General features: G+C 42.7%; 1 protein-coding gene across 5 annotated transcripts in view; it reads left to right on the top strand.

Annotated features, from left to right (window-relative positions):
• Window positions 1-18,338, top strand: part of OSMR (oncostatin M receptor) — a 62,176-nt gene that overhangs the window by 32,793 nt on the left and 11,045 nt on the right. For 4 of the 5 annotated variants that reach the window (XM_045565772.1, XM_045565770.1, XM_045565774.1 and 1 more), the window contains exons 5-11: window positions 844-1,122; window positions 2,342-2,477; window positions 2,999-3,150; window positions 10,616-10,758; window positions 11,066-11,219; window positions 15,342-15,418; window positions 16,607-16,829. In XM_045565772.1, coding sequence (XP_045421728.1) covers window positions 844-1,122; window positions 2,342-2,477; window positions 2,999-3,150; window positions 10,616-10,758; window positions 11,066-11,219; window positions 15,342-15,418; window positions 16,607-16,829 — 1,164 coding nt within the window. The remainder of the gene's footprint in view (window positions 1-843; window positions 1,123-2,341; window positions 2,478-2,998; window positions 3,151-10,615; window positions 10,759-11,065; window positions 11,220-15,341; window positions 15,419-16,606; window positions 16,830-18,338) is intronic. The other variant, XM_045565775.1, reaches the window with a different exon arrangement.

Consider the following 18,338-nt stretch of genomic DNA (forward strand, 5'->3'; position numbering starts at 1 on the left):
AAAACCCATGCCCCCATGCTCAGGCCACAGGGTCGCCCAATGAGCCAGCACCAGACTGCAGCCAGCTGGGGAGTGAGCAGGGGTGTTGGATCCTAGCCCCAGTAACAGGCAGTTCTTTCAGGGGACTGTGGAGGGGAGACCAGACAGGGTGGCAGGAGGGAGCCGTGGAAAGTTGGTGGGTTTCCTGAAAGAGGGACAGCCCTGAGGATTTTAATATGCCATCAGGCTTTTTAAAGGAAGAGAAGAAGGAGAGTCTGTAGCAAAAGGAGATGATATTTGAAGGACTGGCATTTCTGAGAAGGTGGGAAGAGATGTGATCTCCAGTGCAATTACAAGGGACACATGGATTTGAAGCTGGGTAGACCTGGCCAGTGGGAATGTGACTTTGCCACTTACTGTTAACAGCTGAGGGAACTTGGGCTCAGTCCTGCCTGTTTTGTTGTAAGGTAGTAAAGATGACATAATGTACATAAGTGCTTAACACAGGGACTTCCATGCAGCTGGGACTCTATAGAGAACAGCTACTGCTGTTGCAATAACCTAACAGTAGCAATAGCACAGTAATCTGCAGTGGTCACAATGCTGCTGCTATCTTTGGCAGAGGCAATAACAGCAATAGCAGTGGGATTAGTGGAACAGTAGGAGTAATGGCGGGAAGGACTGTTTTACATGCTCCAAAGGGTGGAGGTTTGGTGGAGAAATTTAGGTTGCTATTTTCTCCCAGACATAGAAAACGCTAAAGTTATCTGCTCAGAGTGAGGTGGAAGGGCACTGGCTTGGATTTTGAGCGAGATTCAAACTGAGCTGTTTTTTCTTTTCTTTTATTTACTTTTTGTCTTGCAGTACAAGATTTTCTTGGACAGGGTGCATTGTTCGTTTTCCCTAAAGATAAGCTGGTAGAAGAAGGCTCCAATGTCACCATTTGTTACATTTCTGGAAACATTCGAAATAACATATCCTGTTACTTGGAAGGTGAACAGATTGATGGAGAACAACTTGATCCACGTGTATCCATATTCAAGTTGGAAAACGTTCCTTTCATTAGGAAAAGAGGGACAAATATCTATTGTGAGGAGAACCAGAGAAATGCCATAAGCAATGGCACTGTTCTCTTTGTCTCAAGTAAGTGTGCAAGTTCTCTGTGGCCCGCGCTTCTCAATTCCTGAGGAATAGATTGAATCTCCTTTACTAGAAGACAAGGAAACATTTCTACCCGTGATCTTGATTTTCTTTTGTTCCCTGAGTCTTCTAGGAGAGGTGTGGAAATGGTAATCCTGAAGCAGCACTTATAGGATTTCCTGTCTTTTCCTTGGCCTTACTGACAAGTGTATTCCTAGAGACTGAAAGTGTTAGAGGAGAGAGAGTTCAGGCCGTGACCTGGGCTGCTGGGAAATATCCTGCTTTGCCTCAGCCCTGCTGGGATTTCCACAGGATCACAGAGGGAGGGAGGGGGCTGCAGGTCGGACCACCACAGAAAGTTAGCCAGGGTTGTGGCCTGGAAGCCCTGGGTGTGAATCTTCTTTCCCTGGCTGGGTGTGTCATCTTGGCCAAGTTTCTCAGCCTCTCTGAGCCAGTTTCCCCCACTGTGACATGGGGATGATGATGGTGACTGTAAGGGTTAATGAAGAGGGCCCACTTGGCCCCGATACAATAGGAAGTCAGCAAATAGAGGCTGTTCCTGTGTTTAACTGTATGGCTCCATTGGATACTCCATTGGAGGGGGGACAGTCTCAGTTTTATGTTAGTCTGTGTGTGCACACCCAGGGACCCCCTGTGTTTTGTCTTGAGGTTCCCCTTCCCCTGCGCAGTAGGGCAATCCCTGTGACATCTCCCTCCCTGCTTCCCCTGCCAAAGGAGGTTTCCAGTCTCCCGATGCTCGGTTCATCTGTGCCCTTTAGTGTGGTCACTAAGAATAGCGGTGACTCCGGGAACTTAGGGGTGCTTCGCCATTCCTTGGAATACTCAGGTCTAGGCTGTTGAGTTTAAGCAGCCTCACAGAATCTGACTTTTCACATCCCCCAGGCTTTCTGTAAGCCACAGCACCAGCAGGCACTGGGGTTACAGCCTTTGCCCAATGGATACAGTGTCAACCACTTGTGCATCACTGACCACCCATCACCATCGTATCCCAGGAAACCAAAAGGGAAGGAAGGAGAAGGGGCCACGAGGATGAAAAGTGGCTTTCAGGGGCTGTTGATGCGTAGTCTTTCTCCTCAGTGATCCCTCCGTCATTCAGATAACTCTGTGCTTCAGAGCCCAAACAGAGCTTTCCATTGGACTTGTCTTTCCATAAAGAGACTTTAACTAGGTGTTTTGTCTGTTTTTGTCTTTGTATGGACAGAAGTACTTGAGGAGCCCAAGGACTTTTCTTGTGAAACCAGGGACTTCAAGACTTTGATCTGTACTTGGGATCCGGGGGCAGACACTGCCTTGGCTTGGTTTAAACAACCTTCCCAAAGCTACACTTTATTTGAATCGTAAGTTAGCTCTGGCTGGATTACTGACAGAGTCTTCCTTATTTAAGGTGCTTGTGACAACATCACAAAAACTACGCTTCCATGTTGCAGGAAATGTGAGCAAATATTTTGAAAACACCTGCCAAGGTCAAGAAGAAATCTTCAAGTGGTCACAGTGTATAATATTTTCTACCTGAGTTTTTTTTAAAAAAGAATATTTAGTATAAAAATAAGACAGTTAATGGTGTATCTTGATATGAAAATAGCCCTATCTGATGATCTAGGTCTACCTAATTTCTCACTTTTTAAGAATATTACAAGTAAATTAAGGGATGTTCTCCCCACCCATGAGGAGGAGTCAGTAATTCATTAACACATTCAGGCACAAATGTCAAATTTGTTGAAACAATATTTTCCTTATTAGTATTTGTTGGTGATGGATCAACACCATTATGTGGAACATAGTTTAAAAGTCACCAAGGGATAAGGGATACATCTTCTTTGACAAATGTATAAGCCCTGCAATTGTTTTGTTTTTTAAGATTTTCCGGGAAAAAGAAAAGTTGTGACGAGAAAACCCGGTGCAACTGGCAAATAACTCAAGACTCACAAGAAATATATAACTTCACACTCATAACTGCAAATTACTTTAGGACGAGAAGCGTCAATCTCCTTTTTAACCTGACTCATCGAGGTGAGACAAGAGGTGTCACAGCCCACGGTGGCCACTGACATGTCTTTGTTTGCCAGACTGTGCTCGAGTAAATGTACAATAGATCTTTACTAATTCACTGCCTAAGTGAAAGTTAGAGTATATATCTGTTGCTCATGCCACACTTGTCCTCATGGATGCCTGCGTCCACTGTTGTCAGTCTTGTTATGCCATAAGCACCAATGAGCTTCCTGCCCAACTTCAAAACTAGGACTCTGATGATAGCTTGTTCCATGTCTCACCCCACAGCCCTCCCACCCTGCTCCTTCCACCCAGATAATTATCACTTTAAATTGTGTGTGTGTGTGCTCCTTGCTTATGTAACCCTAAAAATATATTTTTATTTTCTTTAGTTTTAATGAATGTGAAGGGCATCAAGCTGAATGTAATAATTTAGTAATTATTTTTGCATAATATTAAATTGCTAAGATTTGCCCATAGTTGAGTGTTTCTCTAGTCTATTTGTTTTTACTGCTGTATAGTATTTCATTGTGTAAATATTCAGTATTTTATTGGTACATCTCCTTTGATGGATTTTCAGGTTGTATCAAGGTTTTTACTCTTGAATACAGAGCATTTTCATACATGTGTGCAGTACACTTGAGCATTTTTATACACGTGTGCAGTGTACACCTAAGTTGTTTTTCTTGAGTATATACCTAAAAATGGAATTGGTGGGGACATAGAATATGTTAATGTTCAACTTATGAGATATGGTCCAATTATTTTCCAGAGTGGTTTTATCATTTATACTCCCATCCAGTGGATTCAGATACTCTCTCCAAATTGGTATTGGCACACTTTTCATTTTTGCCAATTAAATGGCTTTAAAATGGTTATGACAGGATGGTCTTGATCTGCACATCCCTGAGGTTGAATCTCTTCCTATGCTTTGGACACACCTGTTTTCTCTTTTATGAAAAGCTTGTTCATGCTATGGATTGTTTATGCTTTTTTTTTTTGGTGGGAGTTATTTATATATTATCAATACTCACTCTTTGTTGTTGATTTCTATCTATACTGCTAATGTCTTCTCCCAGTTTGTAACACATTTTCTCTTATATGTCTATTGATAAATAAAAGTTCTCAATTTTAATATAGACAATTATACCAAAATGATAGTCTCCTATAATTTTCTACTAAGAATATTTAAGTTTTTTAAAAAGACAAATCCCAGATCCATCTGAGATTAATTTAATCATATTAAGTGAGGTAGGGATATGACATTGAATTTTTCTGATCAGTAACCATTGCTCCATATCTATCGATGAGCTCTTCTTTCCCTACTGATTTGACATTTCAGCTCTTTCACTATTATGAAAGTGTGATGGAGTTCTAGACTTTTAATTCCACTGGGCAGTGTGTCTGTTCCTGCACTAATATCACACTAACTTAATTCAAAAAGTTTCAGATGAGTCTTGATATCGGGTAGGATAAGTCCTCCTCCCTGTTCTTTTTCAGACATATCCTCACTATTCTTGGTGTTATACTTTTCTGTATAAATCTGAGAATTTATTTATCAAATTCTACGAAAACCCCTGCTGGGATTTCCATTGGGTTTGCATTTAATCTATAAATGCAATTTGAGGAGATCGACATCTTTATGTTACTAAATATTCCTATGCATGGACATAGTATCCTTTTATATTTATTTAGGCCTTTGTAAATGCCTTTTCATAAAGTTTTAAAGTTTTCCTATGTATACTTCTTGCATGTTTTTTGTACTACAACCACTAAAACAATTTCTGAAAACAGTTTAAAATGTGTTTAGCATATATTCTCCTCTTTCACTTTCCCTCCATTCTGAAATTTTTTAAATTTTGAACCCATTCCTTATTTAAAAATAGTTATATTATATCTTCATTGTCAGAGCACATAGATATTACATATTATATCATCTCCCTTTTAAATTTTGCTGAATCTCATAGGTCTACAAGTAACTATATATCTTTAATGTTTACCATTAGTTCTTATCCAGATGCTTCTCTGGTTATTTTGGTTATCTTAAATTCATTCTCTAGTACCGCCGTCCCCAACTCCTGGGCCACAGACCAGTGCCGCTCTGTGGCCTGTTAGAAACCAGGCCACACCGCACAGGGTGAGCAGCCGGCAAGCGAGTGAGCCGAGCGAAGCTTCATCTGTATTTACAGCTGCTCCCCATTGCTCACATCACCACAGAAGCTCTGCCTCCTGTCAGATGAAGGGCAGCATTAGGCCGTATGCTGTTTTCCTCTCTGCTTGGCATTTTCCCGGACAGCCTCACCCATGCGCATGGCTTTAGTAACTTCCTATACACAGATGACAGATCTCTTCTTAGCTGTAGATCCATGTATGTGACTATGTCCTTGACATCAGTTTTTGTTCTTAGTTGGAGAGTTGTCGCCAAGTATTGGAGGAAACTAGGAGAAATAATATTTTTTGACAAAATGAAACCTGTTCACGAGGCTGAATTTCATTTGCCCAGATAGATAACCTTATGAAGGCTCTGGACCAAAATTTTGGATAAAGCAGTCTCCACAGTAATTGTATTTTTAAAAACTTCTTTTAATCCTTTTTTAGTTTCACATGAGTTTGGGGTTAAATGTTCAAACGTTTACATTTTAGCTACGACTGGCTGGATTCTCTAAGAAAAACATAATCTCCAAGTGGTCTTGAATTTCAGCAACAAATTTATTTTTTGGTTTGCCAGTCTGGTTTGTTTGATTAGTCAACGTGGGTGAGGAAGCATTTAAGCAAAAGGTATTTACAGTTTTTTGGTGTTTTGGGGGTTGGGTTTGGTTTGAGGTTGTTTTGTTTTGTTTTGTTTGCCCTTGGCTTTTTCTGGCTCATGTGTGGTTGACAAAGCAAAATTTTTATGCGGGACAGAGAGACCTTATATTATTGCTCTTTGCTCAAGATTTTGACCTGTTTGATCTGAGAGCCAACTTCTCTAAAGTCTAGTTATTTCCTTTTTAGATTATCAATCTTTTAATTAACTCCATCACCCTAAGTGATTGTTAGCCAAACAAACCTACATTTACATTTCCAAAACGGGTGACTCTTAGGTGTACAAGGATAGGTTGTTACAGGGAGATGTTGTGATTTGAAAACCCTCTCTTTTTTTCTTATCTTGACTAAAATGTCCTAAGAAAAACTTCTGAGTGGCTTTTGAAATTAACAACAGTAGAGTATTTTAACAAGTGAAAAAGTCAATAGATTCAGAGTATTGAAGAGGAGGAAGGAAAGGAGAAAAAGAGAGAAGTTGGGAGACTTTATATCCTAGTGTTTTATTTTAACCCTATAGTTGCAGTTTATTAATTTGGTACCAAGAAAAGCAAGCATGGGGACTTCAAATGATTCATGATGGCCATTGATTTTAAAATATGCATGAGGAAAAGTCGTGTAGATAGCTGGAGTCCCAGAAAACCTGGCAAGCCTTAATATTTGAGAATCCCATTCTGTTTCTTATTAATCTCTCCAGAGCAAAGAAATCCTATAAATGCTGTCGGGGACTATTGGGAGTTGAGACTGGTGTTTTAAATGGTGATAATGACCCTCGTGGCTTTAACTGGCCAGCTCACACCCACCATTTAGAATGTTCATTTTTGCTACTGGAAGATGTTCAGAAACAAGCAAGGGAAAAAGAGCCAAATCATTTACAGACGTAAGTAACCAAACCAAATTTAAACCAAAATCAGCGTGCTCACAAGAATTTTACCCCAGGCAGGCAGATCAAACAAAATATTAGGGCAGAATGTAAATTCTGCAGAAACTGGAGAACTCAAACCAGAACATTGTCCTTATAGCACAAAAGTTGAAGAGTCTTTTATCATCCCGGGGGGAATGAAAGCTCCTTCATTAAGGTGGCATTAAGACCAAATCAGATCCTGAATAAAGTCAGAAAGAACTCACCAAAGGGAGGGAGTCCATGAATCTAGAAGGAGATTCACCAGGGCAGAAAATGCAACTCATGGAAGTGACGAGGGCAAAGGGCTCTGTTGGCACCACACTCGATTCCAGGGGTGCTAACTTGGGTCCCACATCTGAGATACTATTAAGTCAACCTGAATAACAAACAGAGAGGGAAGCTCTCCGAAAGAAAATGATATTTATTTGGGAAGGGGCATTGCAATGGCAATACACGTGCCATGGTAACTGTGTACATATTCAGGAAGGTAAAGGAAGATAAAGTTTTTTGTTTTTTTTTAATGAGGAGGATTACATAATTGTTCTGAGATCATGATCCTTGGCTACAAGGATCAATAACAAAGGCGGGATCAGTCCAAGGTTGGACAGGCAGTTGCTGGGCAGATGTCCTTGCAGAAGCATTTTTTAATGTAAAGGTGTTTGGCCTTCGTGCGAAGTTGTGCTTTTTGCAGAGTCTTTTGTGATTGTTTTTGTTATCAGGCATTCGTGCATGAGAATCCTCCCTTTATGGCTTTCCCTGGCTCTGTTGTTCAGGTTTTTGTTTTTTATCACAAGTGACTCCAGTTTGATTCTGACAACTTTTGCACAGCAAGCTGTTCCCATACTTCTTGTCCCCACATGAGGGATTCTTTAAGAGTCCAGCCACTCAGTTGTTATTCTCCTGACCGATGGCTGGGCTGTTGGCAATGGTTCATAAGTTGGCGAAAATATAGCAAGATATGGTGGTAGAGGTCACCGGCATGGCCAACACCACTGCATATAGTTTGGACAGAATAACGATGTTCAGTCCCAGTCAAAAGATGGCCATCTACTGGCTGGATGGCAGCAGCATCCCCATCAATCCCATCTGCTTTTAGCTTGTCAGGGCTGTCAATAAACCATTCCGTACCATTGGCAGGCAAGTGTTTGAATCTTGGGCTCCAGGGAGCCACAGGAGGAGCCAAAGCATCGTCTACAAGTTACTTGGTCCCTTCTGATAAGCTAGCCATTTGTTCATGGAGACTACTGGTCCCTTGGGGTCCCAGTTAAACACCATTTTAAATGTGCCAGTTCATTTAATAATTGAGCTCTGTTGGTGGGGTTTGTAAGCACCCAAGTGGGAATGGGAAGTTCATGTCCTAGTATCACGTGAGGCGCAGTGGCCCTAAGATGCTCAGTCTCCAGAGACTGGTGCCCAATAGCAAACAAAGAGTTGCCGTGTAGAAGGGGTATATATATCTGGTGCTGCCTCAAGCAACTTACTTGTCCAAAATCTGATAGGCTGGTATACCCTGGAAGCAGTTTTCTCTTGCCACGGACTCCAATCAGCATGCCTGGAGGTTTCAGGCATCTGTGATTTTCTCAGGCTAGCAGACTCTAACAGTTCTAAAAAGCAGTGCCTAGACCACAACTTGTTGAATGGCCTCCAAGGCCTGTTGTGGCAAAGGACCCCATTTAAAGTTAGTGGCTTTGTTGGTCACCTGAACTAAGGGACCAAAGGACACTCAAGTTGGGTACATGCTGTCTCCAGCACCCAAAGAGGTCTAGCAGCTGTTTGGGGCTGTAAGAGACAACCATTTGGACTGACTACGTCTGGGATACTTGTTTGGCTTTTGGCCCAAGTGGCCTTGGCATTTAGCCTGAGATAGTCTGTTGTTACTCTCCATGCCCAGGAGGCCTTTTTGACTGCCAAACTGGGCTGGTACATTGTGACAATGCTATTTGTGACATTTTTATCCGTGTTCAGTCCTGATTAAAAAGCCAATGTACGACTCTGCACTTAGTATGGAGAATAGCTTTTGTTGAATAATCCGTTGGGGTTTAGGTAGCATAGACGGCAGGGAGAATGCATGTGCCCCACTGTTATGGCTGGAATTCTTAGCTGTGAGGGGCCATTGCCCCTCAGGTAGAGGTGACATTGTGTGCCACAAGCAGCCAAAATGTCAATGTATATAATGTTCTCAGTGGTGGGAACCACGGTCACCAGCACCCAAAATGGCCCAAAGGGCCCCACCCACCCACCAGGAGGGAAGCACCACGGGTCACCGTATTTGTCCTAAAAGTTCCCAATATCATCAGTTTAAATTTTCCCCTAAAGTGATGAGGAGATATTTTCACGTGGGCTCCAGCATCCAGGAGCCCCGGGAACATCTGAACTCTCCTCTTGACAGGACTGTAGGGCTGTTGGCTTCCAGTGGGGACCCAGATACTTTGGTCCCTCCCCTAACTGTGCCATTGGGGTCTGCAGTGTCCCTTCGTCAAACAAACACACCAACCAAGCTGCATGAGACTCGGCTTCCCTGGCTCCTGTGTGCGTCTGTCCTTGGGCTCATGAGTCACCCTCTCTGTGAAGGCCGCATTGCTCATTTTGGTTCCGTCTCAGATGTCTCATCAAGGACAGTTACAGGATTTCTTCTTCATTATCTCTCAGATGCCTCAGGGTGCATCCAAGTACCCACTTCCTGCTCTTGGGCCTCAGGAATGGGTGATCACATCAGGTCGCTGAGCTTCTTGGTTCCATATTAGTTTCTCTGCCTCAGTCCTTGCAGCCAGCTCACCCTCATCTTTGTGTGTGTGTGTGTGTGTGTGTGAGAGAGAGAGATAGGGAGAGAGAGAGAGAGAGAGAGAGAGAGAGAGAGAGAGAGAGAGGGATGTCCCTCTTCTCCCTCCTCTCTTCCAATAAAGCATCTTGCTACATGTCCAGCCCTGGCACCCCCAGTCTGATGTTCCCACCCTGCACCAGGTACGGGGTGGGGTGTTGCCCCTCCACTTTGCCAACAAGCCGTGGTTCCTCAGGTTGAACCCTGCTTGCTGTGGCAATTTAGTGAAGCAGGTCACTGTGCACTGGGTACCAACTTGTCTGAATCCTGTAAGACAGAGCACAGTCATATGCAACAATGTACTTGAAGTGGATTTAATGCTTACAGATAAGCAGTGAGGGACAACAGAAGCCTAGGATTCATGCCAGCTGGTCCCCAAAGGCTCAGGAAAGATGCCCAGGGCAAATAGACTCTCATTGCTGAGTTCCTCACTTGCGCTGCTGCTGAGGGGCCTCAGAAAGCACCTGCCCTAGGGTTTATATCCTGGCAATATGTGACTCACTGGACTAAAGTGTTAGAACATCCTGTTTCTAGGGGGAATTGGAACAGAGCTCTGGCTGTTCCCCCTTCCTTTCAGGATGTTGCACTCCAAGCACATTCTATGTATTTTGTGTTGTGTTCTTGACATTGTGAATGTTATTGTGGTTAAACTCTGAGTTTGGTTATAATTCTCCCCATGGGCTTCCTTCTCCAAGTTTTGACTCCCCTCTACAATCTTCCTTGTGTTTAATTTTTCCTTTTGTATTTTGTTCAATGTGTCTGATAGAATCATTAAGAGAGAAAACCTGTAGTTAGCTTACTCCATCTTGTCTGTAAGTCTGGTCTTCTTTGTCACTTTCTCAAATGTGAACAAAAAATATGTATTGAACACATAAATGAAGCTATGAACTGCCTACTTACCAAGCTCTTTTCAGATCTATGTTTGAATTTTTTTTCTTTGCTTCTTTTTCTTTTTCTGGCAGTTCATCCAATGAGACCCTTTAGTGTCCAATTTGAAAATGTAAGTGCCACAAATGCTGTAATGACCTGGAAGGTGCACTCCAGTGGGGATAATTTCACACTTTTGTGTCAGGTTGAACTCCATGGTGAAGGAAAAATGATACAAGTAAGAACATGGCTTAATTTTCTCTTTTCAAAAACCCTTTTATGTCCTGAATAAAATCAGTTTAAACTCTTATATCTGTCTGGGTTCAAAGGGTGTGGGTCATCTATTTTAAAAGGGCTGTGAAATTAATCATAGACTTTTAGAGTTGGGAAGAGGGCCTTAGAGTTTTTTTTTTTTTCCTCCGAAGGGCTGGTCTTACTCCAAATCAGGATTTGTCGTGTCCTGGTTTGGATTTGCAAGTGAGATATGCTAACCAATACTTTTGTCTTCTTTTTTACTTTTTTCTTTCTTCTCTCTCTTGAGCAAGCAGCACAATGTTTCTGTCAAGGTGAATGGCAAGTACCTTTTAAGTGAACTGGAGCCCTACACAGAGTACGTGGCCCAAGTCCGCTGCGCTGACGCCAACCACTTCTGGAAATGGAGTGAATGGAGTGGTCAGGACTTCACCACATCTGAAGCTGGTATGTTCAGCTCCCTGGCATTTACCCCAGTGATCTAAGCCTAAGGAGATGGGTTGGTTTCCCTGAGAGCCTTTGGTTGTACCAAAAACTGGGAGGAAAGTATTAAAACAGAAGTGGAGTAGCACTTAAAAATTAGATTAAATGCCTAATGAGAAGTGTGTAGGAAGACCTCAACCTCAAACATTTGACATGAGTATTATTTCCACTGCATAGTTCCTCTCTTACTTTTCACTTTCCCAAAATGGTTTCTAAAGCTATTGCTGGATTCACATTGGATCTGGGGCTATGTAAATTAGCATAGGCCTTTATTTAATTCAGGACTAGGGACAAACAGAAGTGTTAATGCCAAGGAAAGGCATCGGTCTCATACTAAACAACTTCAGGCCATGTTTGGAGGTGGAATGACGTTTGGCACCTTCGTCATTATTAGTAAGTCATTTGTTCCAGCGACAGCACACGGTGAGTGCTCTCGGGCGTGCTGTCAGTGGAAGGGTGTCCTCAGCCTGACGCCGGATCTCCACCCATAACCAGAGCTCCATTCTGTGTGCTCTCTCGCTGTTGTTGCTACAACTTCGAGATCTTGTTGACTCCAGTCCTGGCTATTTTGCTGCCAAAGGAAGGATTATATGTGTGTATTTCATTCCATCTCATTATTTGTGCATGGAGGCTGGAAGAACTCTTTCTGTTTCATTCTGGGAGGACCATTTTAAATCAGTGACTCTAATTTGGTGCTGGTGAGGGCGGTTAAGCAGAATCCACACCCGCGGCTCATTAGTCAAGCCCAGCAGACCTCCCACCTTTCCTGGAGGTCCCCGCCCACCCTCATGCCCACTGAGACGCCAATAATTTTTCTCAGGGATGCAGACTCCTCAAGATTCTTTCCTGCAAAAGGCCCTGTTCCTGAGATGAATGAGGCATATTCCTTAGCTATATTTTATTAAAGAATCTTTCCTTTAATAATACTATCTGTCTTGCTTTGGGTTTTTTTTTTGGGGGGGTTGCAAATTCATTTTAACATAATCGGTAAAATTGGCCAGGCATGGTGGCTCAGGCCTATAATCCTAGCACACTGGGAGGCCAAGGCGGGAGGATCGCTTGAGCCCAGGAGTTTTAGGTTGCTGTGAGCTAGGCTGACGCCATGGCACACAAACTCAGGGCAACAGAGTGAGACTCTGTCTCAAAAACAACAACAACAACAACAGCAACATAATAGGTAAAATTATGTGCAAAAGGAAAATGGTGAAAGGTTAATGTCTTTTAGATTATAGTGTAGTAATACTGAAAATACTTAACTTTGCTTTTGACAATGACAAGAAAATGAGATGAATCTACTGATAATGATTCTTTGGATATGTTTTACCTCTGATAACACTTTGCCTAATGCTGGAAAATTCAATGTTTTTGTGTAGTATAATCATACTTACATATAATGATAGTGAGCAGACATTGGGTTAAATGATATCCTGATAGAAGCTATTAATATATTGTATATAAATATACAGTGCTATCAACTGTATTGCAGCACTCATTTGTTACAAGAAGTAATTTACAAACCAGCTGAAGATTTTGCATTGAATTTGGAGTCCAATATTGTGTCTGAGTATTTCAATAAAGTTTTTGATTCAATATTGTCTTTGCCAATGGCTTATTTAGCAAATTGAAATTTGCTTTAATAGATTTAAAAAATACATGGTCTCCTCCAGCCTGAGCAAGAGCGAGACCTCGTCTCTACTAGCGAATAGAAAGAAACTAACCGGACAACTAAAAATATATAGAAAAAATTAGCTGGGCATGGTGGCGCATGCCTGTAGTCCCAGCTACTCGGGAGGCTGAGGCAGTAGGATCGCTTAAGCCCAGGAGTTTGAGGTTGCTGTGAGCTAGGCTGACACCACAGCACTCACTCTAGCCCGGGCAACAGAGCGAGACTCTGTCTCAAAAAAAAAAAAAAAATGGTCTCCTTTAACTTGAGTATAAAGTGTCAACAACTAAAAGAGAAAAGAACTTAAATGTCAACTATCGGGAACAGTAGACTATATTTTTACAAAACAGATAAATCATAAAATTGTTTATATTCCAAAACATGTCTTCTTTCAAAGAGATGTTTTGAATCAAAACACAAATCACATATCCTCTCACAATCAAAAAATAAAAGTACATAGAATAGCTAATTTTTAATATTTGAAACAAGGTGAAACACTTTGTCAATTTTGTTAAATTTTGGCAGTTTTATGACAGTTGCTGTATTGCATTTTCACATTTAGCAGCTGAAATTTTTAAACCATTTTAGGATGGAAAATTTATATTAAAAAATAGAAGTCATATGAGAGATGCTATAGTTTTATTTTCAGATTCAGAAAGCTGAGAAGGAATTTAAGCACATTCACAAACTGGTTGTATAGAGAGATGGAGATGTTTTTAAGACTAGATTTGAAAATGAGGTATCTCATTAGAGTTTGTTACAGAATGATGTCAATACCTGTGAGTTCTTCCCTTGTTTGTCTTCATGGGTGTGCTAAAATTGTGTCATCTATATCTTAAGCAATTAAAGCCTGATATTTCTTGTGGTTTAAGAATGTTATAAATTGTCTTTTGACTACTTCTTTGTTGTCCTATTCTTGTGACAGTCATACCATAACAAAACCCATGGTAGAAAATTTGATTCCACATAGAATGCAGAGTATTACACAAATATACAACAAAATAATTTATACACTAAAAAATACATACCCATCTTAATAGGACTTTCATATTTTTAACAATCAATGATTAAAATATGTACCTTTTAAAAAAGAATATGTACCTCTTTAAGATTTTAAAATAAATTGCATTGATTTTATTATTTTTCAATCACTAAGACTATTTTTTAAATGAGAATTTTGTTGAACTTGTCATACAAACCGAGCCTGTAATTGACCATCCATCTTCTAAAGGGACTAACGCAATGACCGAGACGCTGGCCACCTTGGGTTCCAATCTTGGCTTCACTTTTACTTATATCTGGGTAATTCTGAGCAATTAACTTAACCTCTGGGCCCTAGTTTCCTTATTTAGAGAATGATGTAAATGGTAATACCTGCTCCATGGAGGTGTTATGCAGATTTATGAGTTAACCTTCCTAAAACATTTGGAAGCAGGCTGGCACCTAGTGGCCCTCTGTAAATAGTAGCTATTATTGTTTGTAAATGAGATCCCTCAAACAGTTTCATACAGAGGTACCCAGAGTTGGTTTGGATTGAAAGAGTGATCCCTCCTCATGATAAGCTGATTGAGCAAGGACAGATTCAGATGCAAAAATCAATCAGTCAATCAATCAGTTTGCATTGATTTCCAAGCAAGGGATGGAGACAAGAAAAGGTTGGCATATTTAAACAGGTTGTTTTCTGGGTTCTTTCTTAGTTTGCTTTTTATTCATTCAAGCGAATTTGTGGAGTTCATGACGTTCCAGGCCCTGAGCTAGATGCTAGAGTTTCATACTCAGATGAGCCACGGCCCCTGACCCCAGGGATCCCACGGAGAGACGAGGGGCACGCTATTCCACGACAGCGCGCTGAGAGCCGTGGTAGAGGCACGGTCCACAGGCGGCAGCCACCCAGGCACAGGCAGGAGCTGGGAAGAGTGGGGTGGTGCCTTCCCAGTGGAGGGGACAGGGGGGCATTCCCAGGCTGTGACTCTGGCAAGGGTGGCAGCCGTGGGAGATCACAGAGGGACATTAGTGTGCCTCGGGTGCAGCCTTCGCAGATGGGCCGTGGAAGTAGCAAAGCTCTGCCGCCTAGAAAGGCAAAAAATGGGAAACTCACTCACCTGCTAGAATTGGTCTAGCTGACACCTTATTCCAAAATTCTTTGGTGGCTTCCAGAAGCTCTAAAGCGTGGCATTTATAAAGGTTCTCAGTTTAGTGTCCTGTTCAGAGGCAGCTGCCCTTTTTGTAAAGCACCTACTGTGTGCGCCTAGTGAGGAGGAGCAGTGTGGATCTGGACAAGTGGGCAGGAGTCACAGAGCGGAAAGGGGAGAGGCACGCCTAGGACAGGTCATCGTCACGTTCCCGGCAGCCCTAGAAAAGGGTTGAGTGTGTTGCTCTACATACACATTACAAACCGGTAACTTTTCTTTGGTTCATTTCAGCTCCCTCAGAGGCTCCTGATGTCTGGAGGACTGTGAAGTTGGGGCCAGGAAGTCATAATGTGACCTTACTCTGGAAGGTAAGATGCGCAGATCCAAAAAGTCTGATTTGTTTCCGCTGTGAAACTGTGGACGAGTTCAGTCTCCCACTGGGAGGGATCTTCCCTCTAACCCACGGGACTCCTCATCCCGCGGAGGACTCCCACCCTGCTTCCTTGCAGCCCGTGCTGCTGACAGCGGCTCTGCCTGTTACTAACTCCTTCTCTGAGACTCCGGCTCAGGCCACCCTGCGCTTTTGCAGGGCCCCGGGCAAAGGTACAAGTAGATATAAAACTATACAACCACATACCATACTTAAAAGTTAGGAATATTTAAACATTCATACTATTTATATTTAAAAGTTATGACTCACCTAAAAAACTGTCATATAAAATAAATTTATCCTTCTATCTTACCTAACATACCGGAAGGCCAGGTTTGTATTCAGAACTCTTGGATTCTCCAGGATCTCATACCAAAGCAGGGTGATGCTGGGAGAGTCGGCCACTGGCCACAGCCCGCCCCGCTGTCCCTCCCACCTGCGGTGTGGCACACTCAAGGGCCCCCGTGTACACACATGTGCACGTGCCCGTCCCCGTCCAGGTTCTGCCCACACCCCAGGCACACAGCCGCTCCCAGCCCACTTGCAGGTGTAGGGCTACATACTCCGGGGGCAAGGCGTGTCCTGGGGACGGGAGGCCCAGGGAACTGCCCCAGCAGTGGGCTTGGGACTGTGTGGACAGGAAATGCTCTGCCACCTGGAGGATTGTCTAGAAGACGGCTCTGGGTTGTGGGAGCAGCTGCGTGGGGACAACACAACTGGAGGAGTGGGTGAGGCCAGGCCCAGGCCTCTCCCGTAGGGCCCCAGGGTGCTGCTGACTCTCCTGCTGGGTCTTCTCCCCTCGGCTAGTCTTTTTGTTCTGCCTGTTAAAGAGTCTCCCTTCCTCTCGGTTCCCGACTCGATCACTCTTGTCTGGACACACTGTGCTCGTGAGGAGCCCGTCCCCAAATGACCCTCTTCTCTGCTCAGCTTCAGTTAGATTAGAATGTCTGATTTCAGGCTTGGTTAAGATGGTTATTTTCTCTATTCAACTGTTTGAATTTGCCTGTGTGTGTGTGTGTGTGTGTGTGTGTAAGGCAGTTGGAGAGACAGAAAAGATGAAAAAGTAATGATACAAACCCCCTTCAAAGTAAAACCCATTTTGAAATGATTACCACTATTTTTTCAGCCACTATCAAAATTTCATGCCAAGGGGAAGATCCTGTTCTATAATGTAGTTATAGAAAATCTGGACAAGCCGTCCGGCTTAGAGCCACACTCCATCCCGGCGCCGGCCAATGGCACGGAGCTGTCCCTGGACGAGGGCTCTTACCGGATCCGCGTCACGGCCAGTAACAGCGCGGGTACCTCTCCCGCTGCTGTGATGGTTGTCTCCGCAGACCCTGGAAACAGTGAGTTTGTTTTTCATTTTGGTCGTTTTCATTCTCTCGGAAAATGTTGATGATGTTGTTAACTAGTGATGGATAAATGGAGAAGACAAGAACTTGGGAAGACAAAATGTCTAGCCAACGGTTTGTCATTTTCTTCTGGGCTAAGTGTGGTGACATGTTTGTGTGGGACAGTCTCCCTCAGTGGGAAAAAGGAGATTTCAGCTATGGTTCAGAATCTTTCTGTCCTGGGGATTCTTCAACATACTTGGGAAATTATCTCAAATTTATTCAAGTAAATGTAACCAGTCCTCACTGAGAGAGTTAGTATTTAAGTGCTTTGTGGCTTGTGAAATGTGACTTGCATTTACTATGTTGTAAAAAATATTGTCAGTCTTTGCCGCCTAGAAAGAGCCCGTGATGTTTCCAGCGATCATAAGAATTGGCGTGATCGATCTTTCACCAGGGGTTCTGCCAACTTTGTGGAATAAAAGATAATAACTGCATAATCCCTTAACCTGTGAAAGAGCAAACAAGGTGGAAATGACCTTACATGCAAAATCAACAGTGATACTAATTTCCTTCTTAGCTGTAAAAAGAATAAACTCCCCACAGTCACATGCTATGAAATGATGCACATGTGGGCATAATACAACCAGCAATTGACATCCTAAGGTCACTCATGCACCTTGCAGTAATGTCACCTTCAGTTCCTGCTATGAAATTTTCCAGGCCCTGCTTAGGAGATTATGGCAGGTTGCATTGTAGCTATTATTCAAGTTCAGCTGAAATTTGGGTTCAGTGAGCTGTATTAGAAGGTGGTGTTTGTTTTATTTATTTTTTTGAAGAATTATCCAGTATGTGCCAGACATGGGAAAGAAATTAGTATTGTGTCACAGAAGAAAAACTCTAGGAGTTGGTTTAGGAGTTATTTAACCTTTGCTTTGTGAAGAACTATAGTAAAGAAAGAAGATGTAGTCTGACTTCATTAAGACCAGAACAGGAAAAGTGGGCATTTCACTGGGCCTGGGTGAGCCAGTAGGTAAAAGAAAGATTGCCTTCCATGGGGCCAGGCCAGGGTTAAACACTGCTCAGTGCTCTTATCTGCTTCGGGTCTTCTCCGTCTGTGGGTTCCTACCACACCTTCCATCCCCTACTCTGCCTTCAGAACCCCAGATCTTGCCGTGTGATGCTCCATCTAGCTTTCCTTCAGTGGTCCTTGTTCCTAAGTCACTGGTGTGTAGAAACTCACTCGTAAGCCATGAACAAAAACAATAAGGTTAAGCAGATTCACACTAGGATGTGAATGGCTGAAAAAAGATTCCCTTACTCTTTCCTCTGCCTCCATCCCTCAAAGCATATTTGCAATTTTAAAGCAGCAGCCTGCTAAGAGTTATAACCTTGGTTTGGATTTAATTTTTAGTCAACATGAATAAGTGAAGTAAAAATGTCAACCTCAGTGTGAGGGAGATTTGTTTCTGTCATGGAGGAAGGCAGGGAAGCCAGGCAGGTGGGCTATATAAAGGCTTCTCG

The sequence above is a fragment of the Lemur catta genome, chromosome 12 (assembly GCF_020740605.2).
Source record: "Lemur catta isolate mLemCat1 chromosome 12, mLemCat1.pri, whole genome shotgun sequence".
Classification (NCBI taxonomy): domain Eukaryota; kingdom Metazoa; phylum Chordata; class Mammalia; order Primates; family Lemuridae; genus Lemur; species Lemur catta.